At 42.6% G+C, this 20459-nt stretch overlaps 1 protein-coding gene across 2 annotated transcripts; it reads left to right on the top strand.

Annotated features, from left to right (window-relative positions):
- The first annotated feature begins 1286 nt into the window (after positions 1 to 1286).
- Positions 1287 to 18844, top strand: LOC138836465 (tripartite motif-containing protein 5-like). 2 transcript variants are annotated; one of them, XM_070035174.1, is made up of 8 exons: positions 1287 to 1431; positions 7529 to 8005; positions 8959 to 9054; positions 9581 to 9808; positions 13961 to 13983; positions 16561 to 16661; positions 16921 to 16947; positions 17190 to 18844. In XM_070035174.1, the coding sequence occupies exons 2-8, from the start codon at positions 7589 to 7591 to the stop codon at positions 17804 to 17806; spliced, it is 1509 nt and encodes a 502-aa protein (XP_069891275.1). In that variant the 5' UTR covers positions 1287 to 1431; positions 7529 to 7588; the 3' UTR covers positions 17807 to 18844. The 2 variants fall into 2 exon arrangements, with proteins under 2 accessions (XP_069891275.1, XP_069891274.1); XM_070035173.1 differs by having other exon boundaries at positions 9578 to 9808.
- Positions 18845 to 20459: the final 1615 nt, after the last annotated feature.

Here is a 20459-nt window from a genome sequence, read left to right as displayed (position 1 = left end):
GTATGAGCTGACCTTGTCCGCATCTGTTGTTTGTGCAGTAAGAGCAAGCCGACCCTATCTGTAAGAAAAGAAAAACAATTTCCAAAAAACAGCCAAAAAGCAAGGTTGAGACAGGCCAGGTGGAGGTGTCCAATCAGTAAAAAGCACATATGTAACCCTTTTGTTTTAACCAATAAGAGTAAGATTAGCTACATGCTTACGGTTAGTTTATAATTTGTGGTTTTGCCCCATAAAAGCTAGCCTGTAAGACTAGGTGTCCTTGCTCTCTCCATAGACAGACAGTCCTGACCAGTTAGTTTAATTCTCTTGCTTGGCTGAAATAAAAGCTTTGCTTAACTTTTACTTTGTGTCAGCCTTTGGTCACAAATTGTATCATTAGTTCACCCCTTCCCCTTTCCACAGTTTAGCCTGCTCTCTTCCTAGGCAAATGCTAGGTAGGCCCACATAGTAAAGGCAGTAAATAATCAGCTACCAATTCCCTTTACCTTCAGATGGCACTTCTCTGGGGCAGCTACCACCATATAAGGCAACAAGAGCCCCTTAGAGTGACCTTCAGGTCTGGGCAGCTGCAGGACCCCTTATCTACTACTTGGGCAGCAGCCATAAATTCTAGTCTACCATGATGAAGTCCCTGGCCCACACATCCACGCTGGGGTCTTTGCCTCCTAGGCCCTTCTAGCCCCTCCTAAACCTCCTAGGTTATAGAAGTCACCTCAGACAATAGCTGGCGCTTCTTCTCACTTCTCCCTTGTGAGAAAGGGTCTAGTGGCCCCTTTCCTGGCAATAAATCTTTCTTTGTTCTCTGTACCTGGATGTCTGCGTGGTTTGTTGGCAAAGTCTAATAATCTTTCACTCAGCAAGATGGACTCCTTGCTCTTTGTGTTTTTCCAAGAAAACATTCCCAGCAAGATACAAAATACAGTGAAAGGAAGAGCAAAGTTACGAATAGTAACTATGTATATTTTTATTTGGGTCCTGTGGGAGAGAAAGTCAGTAAGAGATTTTTCTGTTTCCAGCTTTATAGCCGTTTAAGGGGAAGGTTTTACTCAACTGCTGAGCTTGCTGCCTCCTTCCTGTGAGTGTGGACAAAAACAACGGACAGAGAGGTACCAGAGCTGGCTGGGACTATCTTCTTAGTGGATCCCACCTGTGCACTGAACCAGACACCAACACCATAGAACTAGTCAAGCTGTGGCATTCAAGGGCCCAGGGTAGACACAGCTCATTGGTCCACAGTTTCTCTTCCTCTTCCTTCCCCGCCCTCCTGGGTGGAGTTTAGTTGTGCAGTGCTGGGGGATCACTAGGGACACTGGCTTCCTAGCATGCCTTTTCCCTCCTCTCCATCCATCTCCCTTGGCTTCCGAAAGTGCACTGAACAGTTGAAGCAGGACAGAGTTTGGGAACCTGGAGAAGAAAGGCACTGAAGTTTGGGTGAGTTTAATTATTTGTCAGGCCAGCTGCTTTGAAGGAAGAGGGAGCCCAGCCCACGGACTTCCTGCTGAGAGCGCAGACTGAGCAGTGCCTGTGGAGGGGAGGCCTAGGGAAAAGAGAGGGTTAAAGGTGGCCAAAGGCTGCTTCCTGAAGGGACAGTTAAAGTTACCTCCCCTTCCCTGATGCAGTCTGATTCTTCATCTGTCATTCGAATTTGTTCCTTAGTAAAAGGTACCAGAGCAGTCTCTTTTCCAGAAACAGATCATCCCTTCCTGCAGCAAACCCGGGCCTAGCCAAGCCCAAAGGATCTTTGGAAAGGCATGCATGAAACACAGCCTTATCTAGGAATTTATTACAGGTGGTGGTGTAGACCAAGCTGTCAAATAAATAATCACATAAATGAAATTCAGGGAAATTTCAAAATCAGAGGTTTTTAATTCCTGCTCAGTATCAGTCCAGGTTTAAAAATCAGTTCTGTTTAAATTGCTAGAGGAATTGTTCAATGTTTCCCTGGCCTTGCTCTTGTGAAAATGTGCATCTCCCCCCAGAAAGTAAATGGTGCCCTAAGAGCAAAGCTGAAATCAGTGTCCTTCATGTAAGTGATGTGAAACTTAGATTTGGCTTTTAGGGAAGTTGGGTAGCCTTTGTGGGAGGACCCACACGGCTTCCCATAAACAGCAAGGAAGAAGATGTAGTTTATGGTGAGAAGTAAGAAGGTGTACAGTAGAAATTTTGTGATGGTCATGTGACTAGTCCATGCAGTCTAGTTATGGATGCTTGAACTTACTGTACCTAGGGTGTAGGTAAGTGAGTAACTTCAGTGCTGAGGACTTGGTTAGCAAAGGTCTACTATCCATGTACTGCCTTTATGCTGTCTTGATTACTGATAACACAGAGGAGCTAGATAGACTTGTCTGCCTGCTTATCTGTCTATTCTAATCTATCTACCTCCTCCAGGCTTAAAGTCTAGGCCAAGCTTGTTTGCTCCTTTTTTGACTCACAACTGGCCCTATTGTGGTGGAGCCTTTTCTCCTGTCTTTGCTGATTAATTAGAGATAAAGTCTTGAAGATTTTTATGCCTGGGTGGGCTGTTTCTGAATGTGATCCTTAGATGTCAGCTTTCAGGCAGGATCAACCTGAGCCTGACTTGATACTCTCTGCTTTATTACAGAGTATAATAAAGCCCATGGCTGACTCTACCCCCACTGAATCTACTCCTCCAGCTTTTTGCTGGTTATTTTGTAAGCAGAAACTCCCAAATTTTCTTGCCAGGACTGAATTCCAACCAAGAACCTCTAGTCTCAGCCTTCTAACAATTCAGTCCCTTTATTTGGTAGTGGGTCTGTTGAGCTTTTACTCTTCCTAGTTCTTTTTTTTTTTTTTTTGCCAGTCCTGGGGCTTGAACTCAGGGCCTGGGCACTGTCCCTGAGCTTCTTTTGCTCTAGGCTAGCACTCTACCACTTGAGCCACAGCACCACTTCTGACTTTTTCTGTGAATGTGGTACTGTAGAATCAAACCCAGGGCTTCATGCATGCAAAGCAAGCACTCTACCACTAAGCCACATTCCCAGTCCCCTAGTTCATTTTTTTAAATATATATTTTAACGTAATCTATCCATTTCCTCTATGTCCCTTACAATCCCTGTGTCTGCTTTTGAGTCTTCTCTTTCCTTCCCTTCTTCCTTCCTTCCTTCCTTCCTTCCTTCCTTCCTTCCTTCCTTTCTTTCTTTCTTTCTTTCTTTCTTTCTTTCTTTCTTTCTTTCCTTCTTTCTCTTTCTTTTCTACTTAAAAAATTGAGTTTTGCTTTGTTTTGCTTAAAAGGAAATTTTGTTGACTAAATTGTCCTATGATCTTTCTTTTGTCTGATTGAAGTCTTTTTATTTCCTTTTTCATTTTTATGTAAGGACTAGACTTTGTCTAGGGCTTTGCATTCTTACTTGGCTTTTTTCAGCTCACCTGGCATTCTACTATTTGAGTCACATCTCTAGCCCTATCTGATGTGTTTCTATTCTGGTTTTTGTCAGATTTTTCTTCTACTGATATTTGGTTCATCTTGTTTCTAGTTCATTTTACACAGGGAGTGCCATTTTTAATCCCCTTTCCAAAGACTTTCTCTCCTAACTTCTTTTTGCTTTATAATCAGTGTTTTTTAATTTGCATTTAAAACAATCCTTAGAAAACCTTTTAACTAAAGTTTCTCTTTAATACAGTGTAACAATCCCTTGAGACATTTGGTTACTCCAAAATCTTTGTAGTCTAAGCTTAAACCCACCCATTTACCTTATTTGTAGTTTAAGTTTAAACCCACCTATTTTTTTCTCACACTATATTGACAATTTTTTATCTTGAGCATGTTCACACACACACACACACACACACACTTGTAAACAAAGATTTTAAAGCATGCAAAATTAAATATTGGCCACACATTTTCTGGAATTAAATATTTTACAGTTAACCAAGATCTGAGACAAAACTTTTTAACACATCACCTTAGCATCCCCCAGCCCCATTTTTCCAAGGCTTGCTTGTGTTAGCAAGGTACATTAACTAGGTACATTATCAATTGACATTTGAATACCTTCAGTTGGAGGAAGGTTGGATGGGGGTCACTGAAGCTAAATGTTTAGTCCACCAGGTTGCCTGCCTCTTGTCTTTTACTCAATACTGACTTGAGCACTTTACATACCAATTTACACTGAGCCCAAGATGAACCTAGGGTCAGACTGAAGCTGCCTATGCCCTGACTCCAACTGCCTTGCTGAGCAGGCTGCAGCTTCAGCCAGATTGCTAGAACTCTGACTTCCTCCCATAGAGACACCGAAAACAAGGATCCACATTACAAACTGGTACCAATCTTAAGAAAACAGAAGATAGGACAAAGATAGACAAAACTGAAGGCTGAGTTGGGGCCTAGTGGGCCCCCAGCTTAGCTGTAACCAGATCTCTCTACTGTATGAGAGCATGCTGAGCAGGCTCTGACCCACACATCTCCCACCTCAGATCCTACAGAAACCTCTACAGGATGAGAGTCTGCTGAGTGGGCCCTTCCCACTCAGCAAACCTCAACAGCACCTATTCTCATGTACAATAGGGAAGAAGGCAGGTCTCCAGCATGCTCCCCTTACCATTCCATTTCCAGACCGATCAATCCCCAGAAAATAGAAAAACAGACCAACAGAGGCCAACTCTGGAGGTCTCCCAACTCCAAAAATATTTATATGGCATATCTGGTGTCTATGAGCTGATTGTCAGAGCAGCAGAAAGACCATGGATCCCTGAGACATCTCAGGGAGTGCCTCCCCTGTGGGGGTTTCCATCCTGTGGCAGCCAGCTTGCAGGGACCCAAGCACACTCTTCGGCACTGGGGATCTTGCTGATTGGGATCCTGGATGAGACTCCAAATGTAGGAGTCTTTATTGGAAAGCCAGTGATTACAAGTGGACTCTTGTCACAAAGCCCTGAAGCCCCATGAATACACTTAACACTGGTAGAAAGCAAAGCCAGGACCGTAGTAAAGCAAAATAAAAAGAGCAGAAAAATAATACCAACAAACCAAATCAACTCCAATTGTGAGCTGAAGTGGGATGCCATGGTTATCAGAGGAGAAACAGGAGACACTAGACTGAGGCATGGTGTAATGGCCCTTGAACTAGTCTGGGCCTAAATAGTGTCAGGGTTGGGGGCAGGGTCACAAGAAATCAAAAGTCTTACATGTTTAAAGCACAGGACTGACAAGTTCAGTAGCCTGCCCCTGCCTCTAGGAATTCAGGCACACCCAACACCTGGGAAGTGGGACTTTACCTTCCTCCACAATGAAGACCAGATGGTGCCAGTTAAACCCTATCAACCACCATGTGGCCAAGATGGCACCAGTTATATCCAGCATCCCCCCCGCCCCTTCATTCCCCACTGGTTTTATGCACATGAAATCAAAGCACTGATTTCTCAGTGAGAGAGCTGTATTGGACCTTTAGGACCATGAGCCTGACCAAGTTACTTTCACCAAAGTTTCCGGGAAGGAGTTGACAGATGCGTGACACAAAAGTGTTAGTTTCAGCAGATCTGAAAGTGGCCTTTCACCAGAAATCAGTGATGTGTGTTGGAGCCAGGCAGGGGTCTCATCTACTTTCACCATGGTGGGGATGGTCAGAATGATGACATAGAGTCCCTTGCAGATGGCTGCCAGCTGTCCTTGATAAACTATTTAACATAAACAATCTCCATGTTGGAAAGGATGGGCTGGACCCAGGCTGGGAGCAGCAGTGTCTCAGGCAGCATCGTTCAGGCCAATTGCACACCTCTTGCTGAGTTGCCTGCAGGTTAACCTAAGGCAGAAGCCTGGTTTTAATGAAATCTCCCAGTATTTTCTTGGCTGCTTCCTGAGTACATAGGCATGGCAGGCTGGGGCCCCATTGGTTTTTCAGGACAGCTTCTTACTACAGAATTCCCTTTTGATACCTGGGATAATGTACCAGGGTGACCATTTTTTTAAACTAGACTTCCTCCAATAAGGCTAGGATTTGCTCACAGATAGAAGGCTTGGGCCTGTAACACTATTTTTCTATGCCTATTCCTCTAATTTATCCTGCCTCATCTTTCCAAAAATGACTTTGGTCCCTTGATCTTAAGGGACAGTTGATGGGTGAAGATCTATCTTCTATAACTTCTTCAAGCTGACTCAGGGGAACTGGCCCTACCTATTTTACCAAGGGGTTGCCAGGATCAGATGTCATTAGGAGTAGTGGGACACCATGCCTTGATTCTTGTGTTTCCTGTCTCCTAGGAGACATGGCATTCCACTTCAGTTAAACAAGGATTTTGCTTGTCAGGGGGCAGGGGGCTACTCCTTTGTGGTCCTGAGTCTTGAACTCAGATCAAGATCTGGTGCTGTGCCTGAACTTTGCTCAAGGCTGATCTACTTCTTGAGCCACAGCTCCAGCTCCAGTCCCAGGTTTTTATTGGCTAGTTGGATATAAGACAAATGGACTTTTCTTCAAACCTTTTTTTTTCCTTTTTTTTTTTTTTTGGTCAGTGTTGGGGTCTGAACTCTGGGCCTAGGCTCTGTCCCTCAGCTCTTCAGCTGAAGACTAGCACTCTACCACTTGAGCCACAGCACTACTTCTGGCTTTTTCTGCTTATGTGGTGCTGAGGAATGGAACCCAGGGATGCATGCATGCAAGGCAAGCGCTCTACCACTCAGCCACCTTCCCAGCCTCTGGCTTCAAATCTTGATCCCCAAATTTCAACTTCCTGAGTAGATAGAATATAGGCTTGAGCCACTTGCGCCTGACAATTTATTTTTTATTTTTTATTTTTTTGTCAGTCATGGGGGCTGAACTCTGGGCCTTGGGGCACTGTCCCTCAGCTCTTCAGCTCAAGGCTAGCGCTCTACTACTTGAGTCACAGCGCCACTTCTGGTTTTTTTTTCTGCCTATGTGGTGCTGAGGAATCAAACCCAGGGCCTCATTCATGCGAGGCAAGAACTCTACCACTGAGCCAACTTCCCAGCCCTGACAATTTAATTATAAGGTCTATTTCTAATGTTTAGTAAAACTAAGGAAAAGGCAACCATTACATATAGGACATTTATAGTATGTATAGCATGAATTAGTAGTAAAGTATTTAAAATTATTAAAAGTATTTAAAATTATTAAAAGTATTTAAAAATTTGTTTTACCATGTCACCAAACATTTTAAATGTTCTTTCTGTTTTCTTTTCCGTGTGTGTGTATGTGTGTGTGTGTGTGTGTGTGTGTGTGTGTGTGTGTGTGTGTGTTTATGTGTATGTGTGTGCTGATACTGGGGCTTGAAGTCAGGACCTTGCACTATTATTTGGCATTTTCACTTAAAGCTAATCCTCTACCACTTGAGCCATATATCTACTTCCAGCTTTCTGCTGATTAATTGGAAATAAATATATCTCAGATTGTTGTACCTTGGCTAGCTTCAAACTATGATTCTCAGAATCTAGCCTCCTATATAGATAATATCACAGCTCCTTTTTCTTCTGCTGCTTTCAATATTTTAGTTTTGACTCACCCATGATTGGCCTAACTTTCTAATTTTCTCCCTTATTATCTTGCCAATCATGCAGGAATCTCCGCAGAAGGAATCTCAGAAGTCAAGAAAAACAGTGACAGAAAAACAGACATCAATGGCTTTAGCAGTCTTGACCAACATAAAGGAAGAGGTGACCTGCCCCATCTGTCTGGAGCTCATGATAGAACCCATGAGCATAGACTGTGGACACAGCTTCTGCCAATCCTGTATCACATTAAATGATGATTCTACCATAGGCCCAAGAGGGGAGACCAACTGTCCTGTGTGTCGAATCCCTTACACCGTTGAGAACCTCCGGCCTAATAGACATGTGGCCAACATAGTGCACAGTCTCAAGGAAGCTAGGTTGATCCTAGAGGAAGAGAATGTGCATCACTGTGCAGAGCATGGTGTGAAACTCCAGCTCTTCTGTAAGGATGATGGGAAGGTGATTTGCTGGCTTTGTGAGAGATCTTTACAGCACCGTGGTCACCACACATACCTCTTAGAGGAGGTTGCCCAGGAATACCAGGTAAGAAATTGGAGATGAGAGAGGACAGAGCACAAAATAGTCTTGGAGGGAAATCTCCACTGAGCCGGCATTCATTGCAGTTTATATACATCACTATCCTAGAACTGCGAAGTGTGACTCATTTCTAATCTGTGGAGACTTTCTCAGGCCTAAAGGACATGTCTGTACAATCCACTGACTTACAAGAAAATGAGCCTAAGTATAAACTCTTGATAGCAGCAAATATTTCTCTACTATATCCTCCATAGATGGAGAGTTGGTGACCAACTAAGTTCCTTTTAGTGGAGCAGCAAATGAAATGAATTGAGATGTAGATTATTTTCCCTGATGCAGGACCAGAATCCTCTTCTGTTACAAAAAGAATTAATTTATCCAGGTGCTAATAGCTCATGGCTACAAAATAGCTACTCAGGAGGCTGAGATCTGAGAATCATCATATCCATGATACTCTTAGTTCCATTGAATCGGCAAAAAGCTGGAAGTGAAGGTGTGACTCATGTGGTTAGAAGACCAGCTTTGAGCAGGGGGACCAGGGGGAAAGCTAAGCCAGAGCAAGAATCCCTGAGTTCAAACTCCTAGACTGGCACAAAACAAAACAACAACAACAACACAGAATCAGTCTAGCTGGGGGTGATTACTTGCCTGTAGCCTATGGAGACTGAAGCAGGAAGATTCAGAGTTTTAGGCCAGCCTGGGCTACAAAGAGAGGTTGAGGCCAACTGGGGGCTACCTAGTGAAACTGTCTCAAAACAAGCAAACAGAAAGGATCATTCTGTTGTTGGTAAGAGGGTTGTTATTCATTACCTGAGACAGACTTAAAGAAGACTTTTGCCACCTCACTTTTTCTTCTTTAGGTAAACTCTAGTCTACCTGATTTCTTCCAGGTGATCCCTTATCTAGAAGCCGAGAAAGTTCATACAGTGACTCTCCTGTGGTTCCTTTCTTGTTCACAGAACAAGCTCCTGGTAGCTGTGAAGAAGATGAAGAAGAAGAAGGAAGAATCTGAGAAGTGGAAAGCTGAACTCCAAGAAGAGAAAATTTTATGGAAGGCAGGAAAGACACTTCCTGAGGGAATTAGCCAAAAGTCTGGGTGGGACATTGGGGTGGAGCTCCCTTCCTCTCTATTCCCAGAGAGTTGATAAGGCCCAAAGTCATTTGATTAGTCTTCTTCTTCCTTTCCCATGTGGGGTGGGGGCTGCAGAGTGAGGAAGTAGAAATGAGTCCCTGGTTTTTGAGGGAGCTGGACACAAGGAAGACCTCTGGTGAGAATGGCTGCTTGATCCTGTGCTCCATTCCTATGACTGATATTTCGCAGGGGATTATGCCTCTGTCTTCAGTTCAGGAATGGAATAAGAGTAACACCTGTAGTTAGTTGAAAGAGTCCTGGACACAGGGTAACTCTGGGAGAGCTAAGTCACACCCAAGCTTCCCATTTATGTCTTAGACTTGGTAGGCCTTAATAATATTGATTGAAAGTTCCTGGTTTGAAATGTCACAAAGGGAAAGCAATTCCCAGGGATTCTCCAGCCTTAGCTGATAAACTGAATGTCTCACTCTTTCTCTACCTTGAAGAAGCACATACAGGTCAAGAGAGAAAACGTTTGGGCCAAGTTTGAAAAACTGAGAGGCATCTTGGCTTCGGAGGAGGCAAAAGAGCTGCAAAGGCTGAAGGAAGATGATGAAAGTGTTTTGAATAGTCTGGAAAAGTCTGAAAATGAACTGGCCCAGAGAAATGAGTTGGTAACAGAGCTCATCTCAGAGCTAGAGCATCGGTTACATGGATCAAGGATGGAGATGCTGCAGGTAAGTCATTAAAATAGTCGGAGATTTGGGGGAAATATATAACTCATGCTTTATCTGTTGCTATATTTGTTCTAATGAAGACTGTAAATTCTTGGGTCACTTTCAGATGTTATGGGAATAATGAATATACATTTCAAAAAAGAAAACAATCTCATGTTTAGTAATTTCTCAAGTTCAGGAAAAATGCTGAATCTTGGAAGATATATCCAGCAATAGGCTCTTGTTCTCTGTAATCTAGTATTAAGCATTTTTAAAACACTGTGTGTGTGTGTGTGTGTGTGTGTGTGTGTGTGTGTGTGTGTGTGTGCGTGTGCGTGTGCGTGTGTGCGCACACTCGCGCGTACTGGGACTTGAGTTCAAGGGCTCTCCCTCTTGCTTTTCTCTTTTTGGGGGGGAGGGGGTCCTGTCATGGGGCTCGAACTCTGGGCCTGTGCACCGTCCCTGAGTTCTTCAGCTCAATGCTAATGCTCTACCACTGGAGCTACAACTTTACTTCTAGTTTGTTTGGAGTTTAATGGAGATAGGAGTGTTATATAGACTTTTCTGCCCATGTTAGCTTTGAACTGTGATCCTCAGATCTCAGCCTCCTAAGAAGCTAGGATTATAGGCATTAGCTACTGGCACCCAGCTTTGCTCTTGCTTTGCTCTGCTTCACTCAAAGCTGGTGCACTATCACTTGAGCCACCTTTCTACTTCTTACTTTCTTTTTCTGATTAATTGGAGAAAAGAGACTGTTGGACTCAATTGCCCAGGCTGGCTCTGAACCTCAATCCTCAGTTTTATACTCAGCCTTGCACTTGGAGTCAGGGCTGTCCCACTTCAGTCACACTCTTTTCTCCTGTAGCTATTTTTCTGGTAGGGTCTTTTCTTTTCCCCCAAGGTCATACTGAAGTCATTATCTTCTTACTTCAGGGTAATTCTACCTCTAGCCCTCTTCATAGGTGATACCACAGGTTCATAGCACCATACCTAGCCTATTTGTTTAGATGAGGTCTGCATTCCAACCATCAAAATCCTCTTAATTTTTTTTCCCAGAGAATCTGGAGCCTTTTTTTTGGGGGGGGGGTCCACTTGTGGGTCCTGAACTCTGGGCCTGGACGCTGTCCCTCAGCTCTTCAGTTCAAGGCTAGTGCTCTACCACTTGAGCCACAACAACACTTCCGGCTTTTTTCTTTTTGCTTACGTGGTGCTGAGGAATCGAACCCAGGGCCTCATGCATGCAAGGCAAGCGCTCTACCACTGAGCCACCTTCCCAGTCCAAGATCCTCTTAATTTGTACTTTTTGAATAACTAGAATTAAAGGTTAAACACAAAGTCTTGTTTGTGTATCTTCTTTCAAGAAAATTCCACTGAGGTCCTTTATCCATTTTATGACAGGCAAGTGCCTTGCAAGACCATAGTTTTTCCTAAAAATTGGAAAAGACTTTCTCCTTTTTTTTCTTTTTTTGTCAGTTGTGGGGCTTGAAATCTAGGCCTGGAAGCTGTCCCTCACTTAGCATTTCAGCTCAAGGCGAGCACTCTACCACTTGAGCCACAGCACCACTTCCAGTTTTTTGGTGGTTAATTGGAGATAAGAGTCTCACAGCCTTTCCTGCCTGGGCTGGATTTGAATCACAATCCTCAGATCTCAGCTTCCTGAGTAGCTAGGATTACAGGTGTGAGCCACTGGCACCCGGCTCTAGAATTTCTCCCTTCTGATAGGAAAGCCACATGCCCTTCATTTATTAGGAATACTCAATATAAACAAAAGGAAATGCAATTTAGAAAAGGACATAGAAGAGATCCTAAGGATAAATTTAACCTTCCAAATTTGGCTATGATTGAAGTTGTATTTCCATCCCCTCAGTTTTATTTTGTTAGTTGTGGGCCTTGAACTCAAGGCCTAGATGCAGTCAATGAGCTTTTCTACTCAATGCTAGTGTTCATTACATTAAGCTACAGCTCTACTTCTGTTTTTCTAGTGGTTAATTGGCAACAAGATTCTCACAGACTTTCCTGCCCATGCTGACACTGAAACTTCATCCTTAGATCTCAGCCTCCTGAGTAGCTAGGATTGTAGGCATGAGCCACCAGTTCCCAGTCCAAAATTCTTTTTTGTTGTTGTTGGTGGTGGTTGTGGGGCTTGAACTCTGGGCCTGGGCTCTGTCCTTCAGCTCTTTAGCTCAGGCTAGCACTCTACCACTTGAGCACAGCACCACTTTTGGTTTTCTAAGTGATTTATTGGAGATAAGAGTCTCACAGACTTTCCTGCCCTGGCTGGCTTTGAACCTGGCTTTGAACCATGATCCTCAGATCTCAGCCTCCTGAGTAGCTAAGATTATAGGCATGAGCCACTAGCACTTGGCCCAAAATTCTTTGAAGTATTGAATTCAGTTTTGTTTATTTTTTGTTATATGCAACACAAAAATGCAACTATAAAAATAAAAACTTGGGGGTTGAGAAATTGGCTCAGTGCTAGAGTGCTTGCCTTACATGCATGAGGCTCTGGGTTCGATTCCTCAGTACCACATAAACAGAAAAAAGCCAGAAGTGGCACTGTGGCTCAAGTGGTAGGGCACTAGCCTTGAGTTGAAGAGCTGAGGGACAGTGCCCAGGCCCAGAGTTCAGGCTCCACGACCAACACAGAAAAAAAAAAAAATAGAACTTGGCTGGGAATGTGGCTTAGTGGTAGAGTGCTTACCTAGCATGCATTAAGCCCTGGATTCCATTCCTCAGTACCACATAATCAGAGAAAGCCAGAAGTGGTTCTGTGACTCAAGTGGTAGAATGCTAGCTTTGATCAAAAGCTCAGGGACAGTATCCAGGCCCTGAGTTCAAGCCCCAGGACTGGCAAAAGAAAGAAAAGAAAAAAATCACAGCATGTGTGTGTTTTTGCACACACATGTATGCACATGTAGTGCAAACCAGATATTGACCTAGTTTTTCTTTATTTAAGAAACCAAACACATAGTCATTTATCTGATCATGTAAATAAGATGATAGTTGTGATGGTTAGACAAAAAAAAAAAAATAGAAAGATTAGATGGTTGGAAAAAATAAAGAAACAGCTGGGCGTCAGTAGCTCATGCCTGTAATCCTAGCTACTCAGGAGGCTGAGATCTGAGGATCACAGTTCAAAGCCAGCCCGGGCAGGAAAGTCCATGAGACTCTAATGTCCAATAAACCACTAGAAAACTGGAAGTGGCACTGTGGCTCAAGTGGTAGAGCACTTGCCTTGAGCTGAAGAGCGCAGGGACAGCATCCAAGCCCTGAGTTCAAGCCCCGTGACCAACAACAAAAAAAGGAAACAAACTAAATCAGGCTGGTAGAGACTAGAGTTCAGGAATAATATAATTTTTACAAAAATGGTTGAGTTATATTGGCCACATAATGAGAATGGGGTATATAAGAGATAAGAAAGCCAGACATGGTGCCAGGCGCTGGTGGCTCACGCCTGTAATCCTAGCTACTCAGGAGGCTGAGATCTGAGGATCACGGTTCAAAGCCAGCCTGGGCAGGAGAGACCGTGAGACTCCTATCTCCAATAAACTACCAGAAAACCGGAAGTGACGCTGTAGCTCAAGTGGTAGAGCGCTCGCCTTGAGCTGAAGAGCTGAGGGACAGCGCCCAGGCCCAGAGTTCAAGCCCCATGACCGACAAAAAAAAAAAAAAAGAAAGCCAGACATGGTGGTAAATGCCTAAAATTCTAGCAGTGGAGATGTAGAGGCAAGAGTTTAGATTAACTAAAGGAAGTCAGTTTGGTTGGTGTTAAATTATCAGACACCTAGAGTTTATGATACTTGTGGTGATTTCATTATGAAATATATGAAACTTTGTTGAAGTGAAAACTCAATAAAATAAATTTCTCAAAGAATTTCATATATATGTACATTGGGTCAATTATAGAAGAGACACAATTCATCTTTGATTCACTAAGGCCTACTGATACTAGGCAGACTACAGTGTGTCAGGTGTTTAGCTGTGTATAGTATGGTATAATTGAAACCATCACAGATAAGCTATGGGATAACTGTCTTTAGACTGTAGTCTTTACGTTTTTGTAAAAAATCATATCTAATACCAGAACAGTAAGGGCTAGTGAGAACTTGATGAAGCTTGATAAGATGGGAAAATTGAATCGTTCTTAAATCATGTTCTCTACTTTCTCCCTAGGATGTTAATGAAATCACAAAAAGGTATGTGTGCGATACCAGGATGGTCCTTTGTTTGGTGAGACAAGATTTATAGCTACTAGAATGATCTAACGGTCAATTAGAATATAACATCTTCCAGGCAAATTTGCTTACAATACTGTCTTTAAGTACTGGTTGCAAATCAAGATTTGGGTGCTTTTTGACTATTGAGGGATAAATTAGATCCTCTGGTAAGGAATCTGGGTTGAGAGGAATTAGAATGTGGGTCAGGAGTGGTATTGAGGATAAGGTGAGACAATAGCAGACCCTACTGTAAACATAATCATTTGCGACGGACCAGCTCGGCCGGAGCACTGGGACCCACGGGACAGGGATCTTGGGATAGGTGGGCAAGGAGTCGGCGAAGTGACAGACACAGACTCAAAAGAGTTGCATCTGAGTGTATCTTTATTGAGGAGAATTAACATTTTTATACAGTGTGTGATTGCGACATTGATTCTTTGTTTATTTAAGCACGTAATCAGTTTTTAAGAAAAGCAAAGCATTAATGGGTTACATGGAAATTAATGACATCCCACCAACTGTTTAAGCTAAGTGGTGCGAGACAAGTCTAGCATATTGTTTAATACAACACGTCATCTATTCAGCCTTTTTATGTTTAATAATTAACAAACCTAAGATAGGGCTGTACTTATATTGTACTCTTTTTATTTTTTCCATACATTTTTAAGTCCCTTTGTAACCATCCTAAAAACCACTCCCAGGTTGACTCAGGCATTCTCCGTTTTCTATGATTTCGATCCCAATATTTTTTCACATGAATTTCTAATTGTTATTTTAAACTATTTGTTGTTGTTTTGATAATAAATACCATAATGGTCTAGATCTACCTAATCTTTGCATAAAATCTAATGAATACCAAGATACCCTTTTTCCTTTTACATTAATCCATCTATTTCCATCTTTATAAACTCCTGTATAAGGCAATGGTTCATCGGTCGGCTCAGGAAATGTGATGCCACTAACTTTATATTTTGTGGGAAACCACTATCTATTCCCTATAACATAAGGTGGACCAAACTTAGTCATAACTGTTGGGGGAATCTTTCTTTTCCTTTTATTATCAGGGGTCCCTTTTTCTAGAACTCTCTGTGCTCCGGGGATAACTCCTTCTGGTTTAGTTTAAATCATTAATTCTGCCCGTTGCAACATATCTGGAAATTTCAAATTTCTATATTTACTATGAGTGAGCCACAAAACTGCTTTCAAAAATGGAGGGATATCTGGTGGCAGAGTCACATCAGGCAACATTGTTTCAGGAACTTTGTTTACATCTAGTCTTTTGTTTTTGTTCTTCATTATTAGAAGAAGGGGTAGTTACTGGACTAGAAAGGAACATTGTACCTTTTCCATGGACCAAGAAGAGAACAATAAGGATAAAAATAGAGGCAATAAAGGTGCAGCCAAGTATATAGGAAGCCTTGAAGCAGCACCCCCTTCCTGCAGGCATGCTTCCTTGAAGCTTATGCTTTGCCTGGCCTGATCTCTCACGCAGACTCCACAGGAGGTGGCGTGGCAATCATTTATTCATCTTATGTGCCTATATTAGCCCTGGTCCTAGATCTGACAGATGCTTTGTTTAGTTTATATGGAACAAATCTTCTTGGTTTTGTACCTAGAATTGTCCACCGCCAAACTTCCAATATGTTTGTATATTTCTCCTGAAAACAAAATGACTAGTTACATATTTGTTCTGAAAACCAGTCATCTTGACCTGTAGGAACAGGGTTTGGGCTCTGGTGCAAATGGTCCATTGGGCTCACAGACTTTAGAGAAATGATGGAAGGTGTCCCTATTAAGGATGCACAGCTACCTGGCAGCATCACCATCTCTCCTCAGTCGTAGATTTCAGAGCAGCATTGTTTCCATGGTTGTTTTTTGTGGGGTTTTTTTGTCGATCATGGGCCTTGAACTCTGGGCCTGGGTGCTGGCCCTGAGCTCTTCAACTCAAGGCTAGTACTCTACCACTTGAGCCACAGCGCCACTTCTGGCTTTTTCTGCTTATGTGGTGCTGAGGAATCGAACCCAGGGCCTCATGCATGCAAGGCAAGCACTCTACTACTGAGCCACCTTCCCAGCCCTGCTTCTGTGTTTCTGAACCCTGAAGGCTAAACTGTTCTCCAAGAGCCTCTGTAATGGGCAACTGGCTTTGAAGTTCTTGGATTCCTCCACATGTGATTTTTACACCTCCTATGCCTGGAATTATCCAGGATGATCCAGTTTTGCCAACATATTTTCTGCCTATTTTCCTAGGAACCAAGATTCATGGCAGTATGTATTTTTTTCTCCTAGGTATCCAAGTTTTGTTGTGATTTAAAAACCATGAGTGGGGCTGGTAAAGTAGCTTCAGGAAGTTTAATGTCTTCCCTATGTCCCACAGAAAGTACGCAGGAAGGTGAACATGAGTGATTTATTATGACTTTACCCATAGTCTATCCTTTCTTTTCTCAGGACCCCAAGGTAGGTACATAAGTGTCAGAAGGGTAAAAGAACAGGTAGGTTGGTGGCAATGAAGGTTATAAAGTCTGAGTTGTGGAAATTCATTCTTTTCATCCGTAGATGTGATATCTTGACAATGGAGAAGCCAATAACTTTCCCCAAGGAAGAACGGAGATTGTACCAAGCTCCCGACCTGACAGGAATGCTGCAAGAGTTTCAAGGTGAGGATAGATGGGTGAGAGTCAGATTGTGGGAGTCGAGCTGTGGTGGGGGCTAAATGCAGAACAGTATGTGGCTGATGGATATGGAGGGTGAATGCTGTGTTGATGATGTGATCACATGTCATAGGGAATGGCCATTCACCCACTTACCATGTCATGACCCTGTCTTAGTTCCTCTCCTTCCCCTGACCTGGGCAAGAAATGGATTCCAGAAGACTCTTTTCCTTACATTTAATAGTATAAATTCTTGTCATTTCAGAGCTGACAGATGCCCACCGTTATTGGGGTAAGGAGCAAAGTGTGTTACCATCTATCAGTGTTTGTTTTTCTGCTGGGTCTCATATTTTCAGACTCATATTTCTGTTGACTATATATGAAGAGAAGCTTTTGTTGTGGTCCACCTTTCCTTCTAACTTCAAAGTGCTTCCCGGTTCTCTGTTACATTCTTGTTATAAGTCTGCTTATAACATCATAAAAAAAAGCTACATTCTATCTCTCACTCAAACCTGTCATTTTTTTTTTCTACAGTTCATGTGACAATAAATGAGAACAATCATCGGGAAATGGTCATTTCTAAAGATCAGAGACAGATAAGATATAAAGAGCACTATTATTTTTCAGACTCACGAGGTTTCCATGTAGGTCAACTTTACTCACCTGGGGCCCTGGGGCTCCCTTTGATCACATCAGGGAAACATTACTGGGAAGTAGATTTGTCTAAGAAAGCATCCTGGCTCCTGGGGTTAAGTGATGGAAGACACTTTACTGGGCCTAATAAATCATCCTGCTGCATGGGGTTACAAAGTGTCCAATACTTCTCTTCCGTGGCAAAATTTAACGTTGAGAAAGAAAAACATTATCAACGCAAAAATGGCTACTGGATTATTGGGATGGAAAACAAGTATGAATATATGGCTTTTGAGCCAAGTCCTACTACCTATAATTCCTTAACCTCGAAGTTCTTCCCACCTACTCCTTTGAAGCGTGTTGGGGTTTTTCTAGATTATGAAGCTGGCACGGTCTCATTTTATAATGTTACATACCATGGGCTTCTAATCTATAAATTCACTAAGTGTTGCTTTACCACTGAAGTCTTTCCATATTTCAACCCTTTACAATGTTCAGAACCCATGATGCTATGCTGATCAAACTCTGTGCATGGCTCCTGGCCCTCTTGTGTGTTTTATGCATCTGAGCCTTTAGGTACACTTGAACCATCTTTTCCTCCCAACTCCAGTCTATTTGATTCAAATAGACTCATAAATCTTTCCTTGTGGTATATTCTTCCTGATATCTTGCTTGCTTGCGAGACAGTCTTATGCCATCTCTCCTAATAGTCCCAAGGAGAAATGACTGAATTCTCATTCAGGAAGAGCAGTATTGATGGAATACCCCTTCCAACTCTGTACAGCCCCTTTTCTCTCTGCTACTGACAGAAGATGGAGAATTGCTTATGCTTTTGCAGACTATGTATAGGAGTCACTCCCTAAGGAGTAAGCCCTTAGAAGTGTCTTAGCTTTACCCTGGTACTTCTTATTAATCAAGGAGCTAAGAAGAAAGTGTCAAAATAGGCAGCTGGGATTAATTTAGTCAAATCTCATATTTAGGCCAAAGTTACTGCCATCAAGAATTGCCCATGGGCTGGGAAGGTGGCTCAGTGGTAGAGTGCCTGCCTTGCATGCATGAGGCCCTGGGTTCCATTCCTCAGCACCACATAAGCAAAAAGAAAAAAGCCGGAAGTGGTGCTGTGGCTCAAGTGGTAGAGCGCTAGCCTTGAGCTGAAGAGCTCAAGGGACAGCGCCCAGGCCCAGATTTCAGGCCCCACAACCAGACCCCCCCAAAAAAATGCCATAAAGAATTGTCCAGATCTGATAAGTACCTGGCTCATTTTTTTTCTTTTCTACATTTAGATTTTTTTTGTAATCCTAATATAGCCACGTATTGATCCCTATCAACTAAACTACATTGTATTGTATTCAGATGACCATTTGTATAAAAAAATACTGATAGCAGTAATGATGAAAAGGCTTAATTTATGCAGTATGGTAAAAATTTAAAAAAGAATGTTCTCAGTAACATGTTTTGTCTGGCATAGAAGGAAGTAACTCAAATATGATGTCTATTAATTTTTGTCTTTTGTTCACATTCATTAAGCTAAACATTAAAAATGTCTAACAGTTCATTTCCAAGATTATTACTTCATTTGTTTTGCAATAGAAAAATGAAGTCATTGTTTTTCTTTTGTTTTCAACTAATTGTAAATAAATCATTTAGTAAAATTCTTGCTCTTAAATTTATAGATGTCCAGGATTTTTTTTTGTGAGAGTTCTGTAACAATTCCATCTCATTGGAAAATTTTATATTTCTATAATATGCATTGTGTACAGTGGTACAGCTAGAATCATAAGTACATTTTTGGGATTTCTCTGCAGTCATATTGTGTTGTTAGCTTTAGGCTCCTGAAATAAAAACACAACGTAGTTGACAAGTGTGGAAGAAAAAGTCTGCTGTTTTCCTTTAGTAGGAGGGCTGGAATTCTTTTTTTTTTTTTTGTCTGTTGTGGGTCCTGAACTCTGGGCCTGGGCACTGTCCCTCAGCTCTTCAGCTCAAGGCTAGTGCTCTACCATTTGAGCCACAGTGCCACTTATGGCTTTTTCTGCTTATGTGGTGCTAAGGAATTGAACTCAGGGCTTCATGCATGCAAGGCAAGCACTCTACCACTGAGCCACCTTCCCAGCCCTGGAATTCTTTTTTGACATATTTGTTTCCAGTTCTATTTTTTTTTTTTTTTTTTTTTTTTTGTCTGTTGTGGGTCCTGAAATCTGGATCTCGGCCCTGTCCCTCAGCTCTTCAGCTCAAGGCTAGCACTCTACCACTTGAGCCACAGTGCCATTTGTGCCTTTTTCTGCTTATGTGGTGCTGAGGAATCCTCCCAGGGCTTCAGGCATGCAAGGCAAGCACTCTACCACTGAGCCACCTTCCCAGCCCTGGAATTCTTTTTTGACATATTTGTTTCCAGTTCTTTTTTGTGTGTGTGTGTGTGTGTGGTTGTGGGGCCGGAACCCTGGGCCTGGGCCCTGTCCCTCAGCTCTTCAGCTTAAGGCTAGCGTTCTATCACTTGAGCCACAGTGCCACTTACGTTTTTTTTTCTGCTTATGTGGTGCTGAGGAATTGAACCCAGGGCCTCATGCATGGAGGCAAGCACTCATCACTGATCCACCTTCCCAGCCCTTGTCTAATTCTCTGATGGATAAACATTGCATCAGCTTTTTTTTGTAGCCACCTGAGTTTCACTAACTAGCCAATGTTGCTGGTAATGTGATTCTTTTGCTTTGATTGCTGTTCTAAAGATTTGGAACATAGGCAATTTTGCATCAGTGGCTATGGAGGGGTACAGAGGGTGTGTGTGTGTGTGTGTGTGTGTGTGTGTGTGTGTGTGTGTGTGTGTGTGTGTGTGTGTGTGTGTGTGTGTGTGTGTGTGTGTGTGTGTGTGTGTGTGTGTGTGTGTGTGTGTGTGTGAAGATTTGGAACATAGGCAATTTTGCATCAGTGGCTATGGAGGGGTACAGAGGGGTGTGTGTGTGTGTGTGTGTGTGTGTGTGTCAATTTCCTAATCCTCATCTACAGTTCAGATTTATCAAGGATTGTTGATCATGGGCCTGTGAGAAAAGGTTGGATTGGAGGTATTTGTGTTGACAAAGAAGTTGACTAGATTACTGTCGATCACTAGAGTCAAGGTCATGAATGTCACCAAGTCCCTCTTCCCAAATATTGTTTCATCCTTACCAGATTGCTGCA

The sequence above is a fragment of the Dipodomys merriami genome, unplaced genomic scaffold, assembly GCF_024711535.1.
Source record: "Dipodomys merriami isolate MVZ:Mamm:240054 unplaced genomic scaffold, mDipMer1.0.p SCAF_25, whole genome shotgun sequence".
In the NCBI taxonomy this organism is placed as follows: domain Eukaryota; kingdom Metazoa; phylum Chordata; class Mammalia; order Rodentia; family Heteromyidae; genus Dipodomys; species Dipodomys merriami.
Note: the sequence above shows the minus strand (reverse complement) of the source record. Positions and strands in the feature narration are given on the sequence as shown.